The following is a 13,069-nucleotide window of genomic DNA, read 5'->3' on the forward strand; positions in this document are numbered from 1 at the left end:
ATGCCTCGCTTAACTCTTGAATGCAAAGAAGCCTCAAGGAAGCCATGCGACGAGCTGGGACAAGTGAGAGAAAAAATACGAGAAAAGCATGCTACTATTAACGCAGGACGAAACCTACTTGCTCTCACCTAGGATAATGCACTACTACAGGTTTCAATCACAAGACTTACAAAAATCTATGGTATTAAAAATAAAATTTTGCACCTCTAAAGCACTGATTACAATGCAGCTTGTGAGAGCAAAGAACAGTGCAAACTAACTTTTCTGTGAATCATTTTTCTCACACTCTGGCTATCTCTCGTGTGCATGAAAGTGGTCGGTGTCTTTGCTTTCCACCCAAGACATCTATACATACATTTTTCTCTCTTTTTGCACAATAACATGCAGCCAAACTGAAGCACAACTGTTAACGAAACACAAAAGGCACTTATCAGAACCTTGTTTTCATCTACAAGTGTTTGCCTTTTCGATTTCGCTCACTTGAAATGCCTTTGCAATAATCCTAGAAAAAAAGAGTGGTTAGAAATAAAAATCACCTTCTCCTAGCCTCCCATGTAGCAACATGCACCTTGGGACACCACGAAACAGGTACACGGAGGAGAAATAACACGACATTGCCTGGATTACCCCTTTTATCCACTAGTATATATTCATGTACAAGCAAGCAAAATGAACACCTCCACTAGTTAGAGCTCCCTATTGCAAACGAGCACAGATTTCACCACGAGACTGATTTCGCTCAAAAAATGCCAAGACTTGTAAGCTGTTTCTTCCAAAGCTGTCTCATAACAATTTATGCAAAACTTGCCTTCAAAGAGCACACAGAGAGAGAGAGAGCATTGGCATGCGTATCTACAGCCAGGAAATAATTTGTACTTGAGCTGCCACAATATGGAAGAAACAGGCTGACACATTCAACACCTTCATTTTTTTTTCTTTGCTCACAAAAAACGACTAATTTGTAGTCCAAAGATATTCTCCATTCAATCTATCATATGTACACTAAGACGGGGGAGGAGAAACCAAGAAGAAATGTGAAATTTGATGCAATGTAACTCCTGCTTTTACAGTTCCTGCATTCTCAACCCAAGGGCAGACTTGTGCCCACTTCTGAAACCACCTGGAACATAGTTCCATCTCGACGTCTACCAACACATCTACACTCAACGCTTTCCCGACGCTGTGTAGAGGAAAGCTAGGCGAGCACATTTCCCCTTTTTTCAGAAGCCTTTTGCAACAGTGCAAAGACCTGCCACAAAGATATCCACTAAAACATAATGCGTTCTACCACTCATTCACACTGCGCAATTAGCCTTGTTAAGTAGTGACCACAAGCACTAGGTTATGTTGCTGTGCTTGGAAACTTGTAAACACACACATCAGCATATTTTTTTGTTTCCTGACAAGTGAAGAGCTGCAGAAGTCCAGCCACCAGAATCATGCTGTCTCCAGTCACAAGATGACGCTACTGGTTGTGTACACGGCACAAACAAATACGACAGCCAAACACGCAAAAAGAGGTGAGGGGTAAAGGAGGAGGGGGCTACAGGGCCATGTGGGGCAGAACAGAAAAACCATCAAAATAGGAACTGTGGTTTCTAATATCCTGTCGCGCAACCACCTTGTTTACAGCACGCCCAATGAGGATACCCGTCGGGCTTCGAGAGACGATGCCATGGTCAACAAAAGGGGGGGGGGGGGGGGGCGAAACAAAGTTCCATTTGGCACATTCAGAAACAGCAGAAGTTGTCATTGCCAGTTTGCTAGGCTCAGAGAAAAGTTCAGAGACAGAATTCCAACTCCACAAGAAGAAATTTTTGCAAAATGAGGTTGTGTCCAGTAGAGTTGAGAAGGGAATGACTACAAGAAAGAAAGGAAAAGTGTATGGTACATTCGAGCCCAGTAGCATGAGCAAGTTAGAAGGCAGTCACTGACTGATCTGCCTTCCAGCACAGTACTCTTTACAGTTTCTGGAATGCAACAACCCAAGACATTTTCATATCGTTTAGTAAAAGTAAAATAAATCCTCCGGTAAAGCCAAACTTCAAACAATGTTCTCTCGACTACATCGAGGTGTTATCTGTGCTACGGTTTGTGCCTGCTGCCAGCATTCATAGCCAAAACGGTTAAACCTCTATTTGTGAGCTTCAGTGAACAAATGAAATGCTGCTTAGTATTCTTATCTATTTCATGCGCTCATGCCTGTCACAAAGTCTCAACTTCATGTATTTGTGTGAGAAATAAATGTTGCCAAACCTCTGCTAGAATCTGAATTTCACACTAGCCCTCTGTGCATCGATAATAGCAGCTTTCATAGTACAACAGTGGCCTTTACAAGCATATTGGCGGCTCAAAGAAACTTCAGAAATTTTTAGGAATATCGCAAAGACTATCAGTGACTCATTGGCAACTCTAAACAAAATTAAAATACTAACTACGCTTGGTGCGTGCAACAGTAGTCGGCCATTATTTAATCTGGTTTCTACATCGTACAAAAACTTGCTCTTTCTTACACCTTTTCGCAGTCTGTAAAGCTCCCCAGGTGCGACTCACAAGTGTGCTCAAGACTTAGTACCCCACAGACTGGATCAAGACATGCTCTGTTGGAACAAATTTGAGTGCAGAGTTTAAGACTTGTGACCACAATGATAATTTGCGCCGCCAGGAGACCGATTCAGTGTTACCTCAGTGTCAAAACCACAAAATGAATCTAGACCAGTCATGCAAGTGCAGGCGATTTGATAAACCTTATAGTTCTGAAGGCGAGACCAAACTACAGCATGTCCACAACACCGCTGAAGGGTAAAAGTAGCCAGAACAAATTGCTGAAGCAGGAAAAATGTCACTCAACCGACTTTTCCGCAGCTCCCTCAACGGTAATTTATTTCACATGGGGGTCTCATGCAACTGGGCTTGGATGTACACGTTTTTCTTGCTTTTTTTTTTTACCTTCCACCTTTTAAGTAGCACATACAATGACTTCACAATAAAACCAAAAGCACAGGTAGTTTGTACAAACAGGAATGTTGGCAGTGATGGGCAAGTATGATGTTTTTTTTTTCACCTGCGTTATCATTTTTTACTTTGTACCTGAAAAAATCAATTCCTGAACGTGTCTGTCCCAGAAAGCAGGCCCTACAGATGGCACATTCTGTGTTTGTGCTTTTATTTGTGCAAACAAAACACCTTGCTGTTATTTCCTCCCAAAGTAAACAGGTATGGCAGGCATATTTTGTGAAAGCTGCCTCTTACTGTCCCAAAGGGACAAACAAGCAAACTGCAAGGCTTGTGCATTTTACAGCATTACAAAAATGTTATTTTTTTTTCTTCACCGTGCAATGGAGTGAGCAAGTAATTCCTACGTCGATTACAATGTTACCATACTACCTTCACCAGCTGCCCAAAGACAACCAGCTTTGTGCTGTCTTCAGCCATTAACCTCAATTCCTCCAACTGGATAAGCATACCCAGTTGGTCTCTTGTCACCACCATGATTATTCGCTACACTCCCAGTCAACTTTAGGTGGCTCTGCAGAAAGGGAAGGAGGCTGGCCTCTGTCCCCATGTTGTTCGTTGTTTAGGTTAGGGATGTGGGGTGAGTTAGGCCACTCCCCACGGCATGGGACAGAAGCCCATTTCCTTCCCTTTCCTACATAGCCATCGCTGCAGGGCTACGGAAAGCCGACCAGGAGTACACATCGGTGACAAATCCTCACGAAACGAATGCCATCTATAGAGGCAGCATTTGCAGTGACACTAGGACAATAAAAAAACTTAGAGAGAGAGAGAAAGCAAGACACACACAGAAAAGAGAGAGAGACGGAATCCAAAGTGCGATCAACTTCATCGCTACCCGTAAACGCAGGCTTTCCTGGCTGACTCGTGTAAAAACAATGAAGGGAATAAACCAAGAGAACCTAGATTTTCTTTTTTCTTTTTACAGTGTCCCTGCAACTGGGAGAAAAGCAAAGCAACTGCAGACTCCAGTACAGCCTGGTAGTCTTGCCTCCTTTATGAAATACCTGCCATGCTGAAATCAAGTTGGCACTGCAGTCTTAGAAAGAAAACAAAATTAAATACATGTACAGTATTGCAAAAAGGTATCATTAGCACGGATGACCAATGAAACAAGTGTGATCAAGGTATGCGTCAATGCGCATCCTTCAACACAAACAAGCAAACAACACAAGAAACTGCACAGTCTAGCTTCTAATGGATCATCATCATGTTCTATCAAAACAATGTCAAAAACTATAATAAAAAGCATACTCTGCCCTTGTCTAAACAAAGTTGTCATGATTAAAAGTTTATGCCATGTAATGTATTAATGACAAAACACATGATTGATTTCAAATGATGGTACAACATATGAGGAGGGGCAACACTTGTACTTCTTGAAAGGGGCATCAACGCCATGAACATGTACACACCAGTCATACATTTGCACACATTCAAGATTCTCGCTGTATCTGCCGGCCGCTGCTGCGCTTCAAGATTGACCCTTGACCATATGTGGTTAGTTTTCAATACAAAAACAACTGTTTGGCTACAAGCATCGTGCGTATTTTTAACTCTATTCTTTAAAGCACAGTTAATTGAGCTTCCTGGTTGAAACTGCGCTCAGAGGAGCTGCTGCAAACCAGCGTGATATGCTGCTTGCCAGCATAGCTTGGCCAAGATGATACAAACTCATCAATGCTCAAAAAAAAAAAAAAATAAAAAATACTTGACAAAGCACCACTCAGAAACATAGCAAAGCCTGCACGTTAGTTCAGCATCTATGCCAGCCTAGTATTACGTTCACCATTGTATATATTTTAGCAGGTACGGGCAAGCCTTCAGTGAATCATAGCGGTAATCTTGTCGTAGACATCATTCATTGTAATTTCCATGCAATCGTTCGGTCCGTCAAACGTTAAACATTGAGTAAATACCTTGCTGAGGGCCGCTTCCAAGTTTTTTTTTTTTTGTATTTACACACTGGAAACACACCAAGTCGTATTCCTGCACAGGCCTCAAAAGTTCAACAGCCTCTGCTGACAGCTTGACAAGTGTGCTCTGCAGTGCGATAAATGAGCCGAGGTAAGTTTGAATGAGTGCAAGAGAGTTTCACCATCTCTGTGGTATTGCAAACGTCTAGGTTCTTTTGCTGCACCTCTTCAATCTGATGCAGTCTGGCTCGGATAACCACGTACCTAGCAATTTCAATTTATTAACAATTGTTGCCATAGGCAAGAGCTACAAGGTTTGAGCTTAGGGACAGCATGGCCAAGTCACGAGTGTTGGGCATCAAGATGCTGAGCAATAATCAAACTGAGAATACCATTGGTACAAGCTTTGCTCTGCTGTTTGAAGAAAATTTTACTGAAAGTCGTTTTTATTTTTTTTTAATCCATATATCTTCATTTGGAGAATCAATGTACTCGCATACCTACACTTGAGAGAACGGATTACGAGTGAACTCTGTATCACTGCTGCAAAACATACCCAAAATTAGAGAAGAAGCTAAGTACGAACTGTTTCATAGCTGCAAGCAGAGTTTGGCATAGCAAACATGCTACTGCTGCAACAGTTACTGAGGTACATTCACATTTTGGTGGGTCCATTCGCGCTATATTAAGATAAAATGCATGACAGACACCACACAATGTTCTGGTAAGACCAGTGTGGGTTTGAACCATTTTACGGGCGTGCCACTTGATGGAAACCCAACAATTGAAAGTTAAAAAATAAAATGAACAGCCTCAGCACAATCTAGACAAAAAGACTAGTTCAGATGTCTCAGTTCAAGGACTGAACACTACTTGGCCGAGCTCGTGAGTATGTGAACCCATTACTTGCACAAATTCCTTTCCTCAATAAAAACAAGAAGCATTTTACAGCAGAAGAAATACTACTTAGGCCCCTCAGTATATATATATTTTTTGTAATATCCTAACATTTTTGCAATCAGACCCTGTTTGCAGCTTCTTTATGGAAAAGCCAGCAGCTTAGGAGGTATTTTGTACAGTGTATGTTCGAAAGAAAACAGAAAAAAAAAAAAAGAAAATCATCTGCATCATGTAAATAGAAGGAGCCATGCACCTAGAGCAAAGTTCCTGCATCATTCCACAACGAGGCAGCAAAACAAGACGTTCGGCACTGGTCCCTAAACAGGGAATTAAATACATCTGTGTACACAAACATCTGCGATACGTACACGTATATGTTATAATAATAACAATTATATATCTCCATTTTAGAACTGGCAAAACCAAAATGAGAGACAGAGTGGAGGAGTTTCCTCCTCTGCTTGCCCAGCCAGCCATTAAGGATGAGGGGGGGGTGTCCTCCTTCCAGTCGAGCAAACTTCCGATCTACCTGCTCTGAACAGCCAGTGAGGAGACAACGGCTCCAGAGGACACCATCAGTGGAAGCCTGCTTTATTTATTTTTTTCAAATGCTTAGCACTTATAGGGACAACCCTTACCCCCTTTTATGAAATGCTGTCCAGCATCCTGTGCAGTGCCGATAAAGATGCCCACATTTGCCACGGGACCCACAGCTGCTTTCAAGTATTCCTCTGCCATTGCAAGTTTGATGCTTGTGGTGTTCAGGATGTGGTGGTATCTGTAGTTTACCCTATCAGATGAGGGACACGATGGAGGGCCCCGAATTATAGTTTAGGCCATTTGGATGTTTGTCAACAGATTATCTAATAAAGGATCATATTCAGCTTTTCAGGCTCCATTATTTAGAACAACAGAAAAAAAAAAAAAAAAAAGCATGGGCGCGCTTTACCTGTCTTTTTTTCTCCCAGAATTTTTCTAGTGTCCATGGTGAACGACAAAATTTAGCGCACGCGCCTCATGGAGATGCGTAATTTGTGCCACACGAACGAGCAGACATGTCACTGTTCTGTGAGAATGGGAATGGACTGCGGAATTTCATAAACTGACTTCTTACGCCCATGAAAACTGCAACCACCAGAAAGGCAGCACTGTGAATTATCTGAAACTTGTGGGCAAAAACTTTCTTCACTTCTTTTGCTCCAGGCCCTAGGCACCATTACTTAAAAATAACAAACAGTAGCTGAAAAGTTGGTTTCTTTACTTCTGTGACAGCTGTAAGGATGCACGAGGCCCCACAAATGCTAAGCTTTTTGACGTGCTTCAGAGGTATCAAAAGGAAAGCCAGTTTCCTTTCTTTCTGCCTCTTTTTGCTTGTTTCTCCTGTAGATGCAGCTTGCTCCCACCGCCTGCTTGACTAGATGTTAAGACACCCGAGGAATTTTTTTTTTTTTACAACTGCCCACACACACGCACACACACAAACACATACAGGCTCACACGTGCACACACTCAGACACACAATTACACAAAAAGGCATTGCTCATCCAAGCGACCAGCGAAAACAGCTAGTCATGTGGTGGCGGCTGTCTGTGGAAACGGTCTCTTGTCGGTGTGTGGCTGGTCACAGTCAATCTGAGCACTGTCTCTTGGCAAAAGCCAGCCAGCCTGCTGGTTGGTGAAGACTCCTGAGGCAGCAGAGCTGATGTTCTCGATGCTCCCTCTGGTCGCAACAGCAGCAGCAGCAGCAGAAGCAAGGGCTCGGCAAATAGAGGAGGGCCTCAGATGCTCGACTCCTTGGGGGGTAAGAGCACAGCCGTCTCAAGGGCACTTTTGATGTTCACCACCGGCACATAGAAATCGTCCACGCCCTTGTGGTCCCCTGACGGCAGCAGTGAAAGGACATCTGAAACCATGTTACAGAGCCACTTGTGGCTAATCCAGATTTGGAAGGTTGGGGAGGGAGGGAGGGAGGGAGGGAGGGAGGGAGGGAGGGAGGAATAGAGAGAGAGGGGGCAGAACAAGCACTAGCCCTCAGATGCAACCCACATCACAAACCTGAATGGGAAATGTGAGTCAAAAGTAAGAAATACAGTGAAACCCGGATATATTGAATCGATTGCGAAATAGTTCAATATATAAACAATTCGATATATAAAGCACGCCAACAAGTTAGCTTTTCCGTAACTCAGAAGTGTGAATATAATGTACCCATGCTGGCAGCACACTTCCTGCAGCGACGCGGTGCCTGCCAGTATACTGAAGTGTACCACTCACCGCGAGTCCGCGAGCCAAGCAGCACCTTTCGGCAGACGTCGAAAAGGAGGGCGTACTGAGTGCACCCTCATGTGCGACTCCATAAACCAGCTCGGAGCGTCATAGCATGCGCTGCTCGTGTCTCGCGCCACACAGCATAAGTGCATTTGTAGTTCAAACTCGCATCAAACTTGCCACAGACGGTACTTGGGAAAAGCCACCATCAGTCATAAGAGGTCCGATTTTGTTACTGATACACTCTAAACGCAATAATGAGTTTATTTCTGAGTCACCGTCAACGGCGGAGCAGACCACGTGACAGCCACTGCAAGCCTTTGGTGAGCTAGGCTGGCTTCACCGCACGACAACCAGCTACTATAAAGTGGACTTGAAATTCACCTCGCCACGCGGTTTAACAGAGTTAGCACTGGCAGCAGCTGCCCAAGGACACTTAGCTGACCCGGTTCCATGCGAGCAAAGTTACCGCAGGAGCGCCATTAGAAGCACGCCTTGTAGAGGCAAGGCACGCAGTTTGATATATCGAATACTTAGTTAATGGGAGTTTGATAAGCGCACACAACACTGCTATAATTTTGCATGAGATTTTCAAGTATTTATTTGGATAGTTCACTATAATAATTTGATTTGCCCGAATACGACTAACCAGAGAGAAAAAAAAACACCATCCCAGTTATTTTTAAGGCAAAAGCTTTTCTACGCTCATGGAGTGAAAATCTGTGCGTGGGAGCTGTGCGCACGATCTGTGCATTGCATCTGTGCACTGATGTGACATATAAAGAGGGAGTTAAACTGATAACAATTGATTGAGATAGGTAATGAATAAAAGTTATAAATAGACATGATAGAGTTAACGACTAATGCTAATGATCATTAATGACTAAATATAGCTTGTAATGACTAATGTCAACCTATAACTTATAATGACCGCAACTCATTGGAAATGAGTAAAAATGCTTAGTGATGAGTGGTAATGATGACCACGAAATGACCAATATGTCAAACGACGATTTGTAATGACTGCAACTGATTGGAAATGAGTAAAAGTGCTTAGCTATAAATGGTAATGACTACAATGACTAGGCATGACTCATCGTGACTACGAAACTAAGCTTTCGCCGTTCTCCTCTAAGAGACATCTAAGAGACCTGGTTTGGTTTTGGGATTTAACGTCCCAAAGTGACTTAAGCTATGAGAGACGCCATAGTAGAGGTCTCCGGAAATTTCGACCACCTGGGGTTCTTTTAAGGTACAGCACACGGGCGCCTTGCTTTTCGCCTCCACCAAAAAGTGGCCGCCAAGGCCGGGATTCGATCCCGCATCCTTGGGCACAATGGTCGAGCGCCCTAACCACTACGCCACCCCGGCGGGGCACATCTAAGAAACCCTCAAATTTTCCATTTGAACATCCACCCAATCCATTATAAAAAAGTTTGGTCACAACTACACTTACTAGGCAGGGGCACTGAATATCATATTAGGCTAGCAAGAGAGAAAGAAGCATGAGCGAGCTGAATGCTAGAACCACTGCCTGACGCGAGCGGGAAAATCTGCATTGGCGAAAGTGGGGAACCAGGTACAGGGAAGACCCCAACCAAGTGGCAAGTGCAGAGAGAGGGAATGTGGAGCTGGAAGTAAGCACGTGTCAGTGGATCAAGTCGGCAAGCATGCATCACTAGCTCATCCAACGCAAGCCAAGTAAGGCAAAATGTGTATAATGCAATAAACAGTGATGCTAATTGCAAAATGCAATTTAGAACAATTTTTGGAACACCCAAAATTTCCATCTGGAGTACTTTCGAGCAGAAGAATGCCAATTTAGAAGCAGTTGAGAGCACTTAAATTTTCAATTTCGAGCACTTTGGAGCAATAAAAGCATGATTCAGAAGTATTTTGAAGCTTTGGAGCAGGAGGTTTTTAGCTTTCAAATCTTTCAGGTTGGCAGACAATGCTAGAAAAGAGTATGATGTAAGGTGTTACACCATTAATCAATGCTGGCACCTGACATGTCTTCAAGTTCTATGCAGCATAATAGAAAGAAAGCACCTTCAGGAAACATGCCATACTATGTTTACTTGGTGAAGGACATGCTTTGCATATACTAGCAAGCACAGCAGCCCGAATGTCCTAATGTGTGGCTCTGCACTTTGCAAAGCTTACGAGTTATTAAATTTCCTCCACATTAATGCCGCTCTGATTTTTTGTTTAGGTCAGCAATTTCTGTCATATTTTACACACACTTGCGCTTCCTTTGTGCAAAAGCAATTATTCAGACTCGGTCGCCTCCACAGCCATTTTGAGCCAGGCCAGTCTTGATAAAGCTAGAATGTGTACAGAATGTGCAAAACAGCCGAGTGCTGGAGCCACCATGTTTTGCTAGTGAAAACACAGGAGCTCCATACAGTCGCAACCACATTTGGATGGGCATATCGCACCTGGGGATCATTTTCGCCATCAGCTGCTCTGCCTGAGACTTTCACCAACAGACTGTACAAAAGTGACTGCCACTTATTCGGTGAAGGCAGTGCCTGTGTGGGCTCTACCCACGGGCTGTTGCTCGTCAGCACTCTGCAGAGATGACGACCTGGCAGATGCAATCTGCCATATAGACCAACACCAATCTGTGAGCTAAGCAAGGTGTGGTGGCGCTGCTTTCGCCAGGCTGGGTCAACTAGTGGCAAAAAGAAGGCTTAGCGCCCATAGAAATACATGAAACCAAATGTTTTCAAAGCAGTTTTCTCAGTTCACACTTTGTCACTAAATGCAGGGTAACCATGAATGTCCTATAACAGATTGCGAAACTGAAATCTCGTTATAGAGGCAGACTATATTTAAATGCCGGGAAACATAGGGAGGTACTAGTTGGGAGCACCACCCATGAAAACACATGTAAAAGTTCCCAAAATAATTTTCCAGTTTCGAAGAGCACCAGTAAAAGCAGCCGGTGGCTAAAAGTTAGCGAGCATTTTGAAGAAAAAAAAAAAAAAAGAGCAGCACAGTATTCTATGCCATTTTGAAGTCAATCTTTTTTTAAAATTCCCCCATAAATGTGTATTGCAAAGACCGACATACCACCGAAAATCTCATCTGCTGAAAGCTTCTTGCAATCGCGAGAGCTTCTCGTGCTGTTGACATCATGCTGCCGCACAGGCTACTTCCTTCTTAATTTAAATGTAGCTTTTTCTAGGCTACATACCTTAAATGACTGTTAGTAAGCAAATTAAATGGATGCAGCAGCATATCTACACGAGAAGCTTGCATAATTTGGAAAAACCGCCAGTGGATAGCAAGCCTTATGGTGATAGGCATGGCTTCACAACAGATATTTTAGTGGCGTTTTGTGAAGAGATTGGCTCCGAATGGCATAGCCCACTTTGTCATACATGTATTCAAAGCACTCGCCAACCTTTAACAACCAGCAGCCTCCATTCTCTCTCTGTGAAATGACAACAATAAGTTTAGTTCTGCTTATATGTATTTCTTTAAGTAGCGCTCTCGACTCAAACCCTCATGCGTTTAGCAGTGTTTGTAAAATACCCCGCTTTTAAAATGACATTTCATACTTTTTCGATATGTTCTAGGATGTTTATGGTTGTGCTGTACCGAGGGACCTTCCCAATGGTGCCCTGTGAAATCAGAATGCAGGTTTAAAAACATTCGCTTCCATGTATTTCTATCGGAGATCAGCTAACTCTTCGCCCCCAGTCTCCTGTGGCATCCGCAAGCGGTGTTGGTCTATACACAGGTATCGTGATAGTTGCACATTTGCGCTACACTATAAAATTACCATTGCATCATGATTAAACGCAACCCTCATTGATCTGACTTATGCTAGGAGTCAGGTAGTCGGAATCATGCCGACAAGATTAAGAAACTAAAGATAAACAAGCTTGTATCTTGCATTTATTTACACTTTTTAAAGGTGTTATGACATCAATTTTGGAATATAAACTGCTTACTGGCAAAAAAAAAAAAAAAAAAAAAAAAATGCTACTAAACTTCAAAGTTCCAGCTCCATTGGAGCTGCAAATATTGTTAAAATCAGTATTTTAGTTTTTTCATGAGCACCTAGCTAGCCTGGCAACCGGCGCACTCGCTGATTACATAGACCAACTCCCTCGCACGGCGCATGATCTGCTGCATGTTTTGGGCATGAGCAGCGTGAACCCTAGTTAAGAGAAACTGCGGTTACTACAAACCGAGCCTTTAGACAACAGTTAGTGCTTTTAACTGAAGAAAAGGTGCAATCTGTGGACAGAAACCTCTACAGTGCACATTGGTGCCGCCCCTGTAAGCAAGTGCGAACATAGTTTGTACTGTGTATCGGCAGCTTATCCAAGATGGCACGGCGGCTCGTGTTGTGACGTCAACAAATTATTTCATCACAGTGGTCAACCTTGATGGGAGGAACTTCGTGGTATCGGTTTCAGTAATTTATCTCGGAATAAAGAATGCACCTAGGGAACTTAAGACTTTGGAAATAAAATAATAGGGTCCGATCCTATCAACCAGAACACTAAGCAGTAATACACTGGACAACCACGTCGTGACCCCTTTAAGCAACAGAGAAGAGAGCAGTGGCTTGAAACATTCCCAGAAACTTCACGAGACTGATAGTCACTCAAGTACAGTTAAACCTGATCATAAAAAAATTGTAAAATAGCCTTAATTTTTTGTTGCATCCAGGTTTTCGCTATTTGCAGTTTTCACGTCAATACTCAGAAGGAAAATGCATAACGAAAACCAAATTAGGAACTGATTGCAAATGAAACCACCTTGAAAGTGTTAACAGTAAATAAGAAATATTAGAGGTTAAAGAGGCGGCGAAACGTTTCGCGGTCGCGTTGGAATGCGGCGCAACTTCGGCAGCAGCCTCCACATCTGCCGCGGCTCGCGCAACGCGTCTATGAGGGAGCGGGGAAAGGGGGCAGGAAGAGGAATCAGTCTGGGGAAGTGAGCGCGCTTTC

General features: G+C 43.2%; 1 protein-coding gene across 3 annotated transcripts in view; it reads right to left on the reverse strand.

The window, feature by feature from the left end:
- Positions 1-2,926: 2,926 nt before the first annotated feature.
- Positions 2,927-13,069, reverse strand: part of put (activin A receptor type 2 punt) — a 50,363-nt gene continuing 40,220 nt past the window's right edge. For all 3 annotated transcript variants that reach the window (XM_084607337.1, XM_084607340.1, XM_084607339.1), the window contains exon 10: positions 2,927-7,734. In XM_084607337.1, coding sequence (XP_084463463.1) covers positions 7,610-7,734 — 125 coding nt within the window. In that variant the 3' untranslated portion in view covers positions 2,927-7,609. The remainder of the gene's footprint in view (positions 7,735-13,069) is intronic.

This window comes from Amblyomma maculatum, chromosome 6 (genome assembly GCF_055883805.1).
Source record: "Amblyomma maculatum isolate TAMU_Amacu chromosome 6, ASM5588380v1, whole genome shotgun sequence".
In the NCBI taxonomy this organism is placed as follows: domain Eukaryota; kingdom Metazoa; phylum Arthropoda; class Arachnida; order Ixodida; family Ixodidae; genus Amblyomma; species Amblyomma maculatum.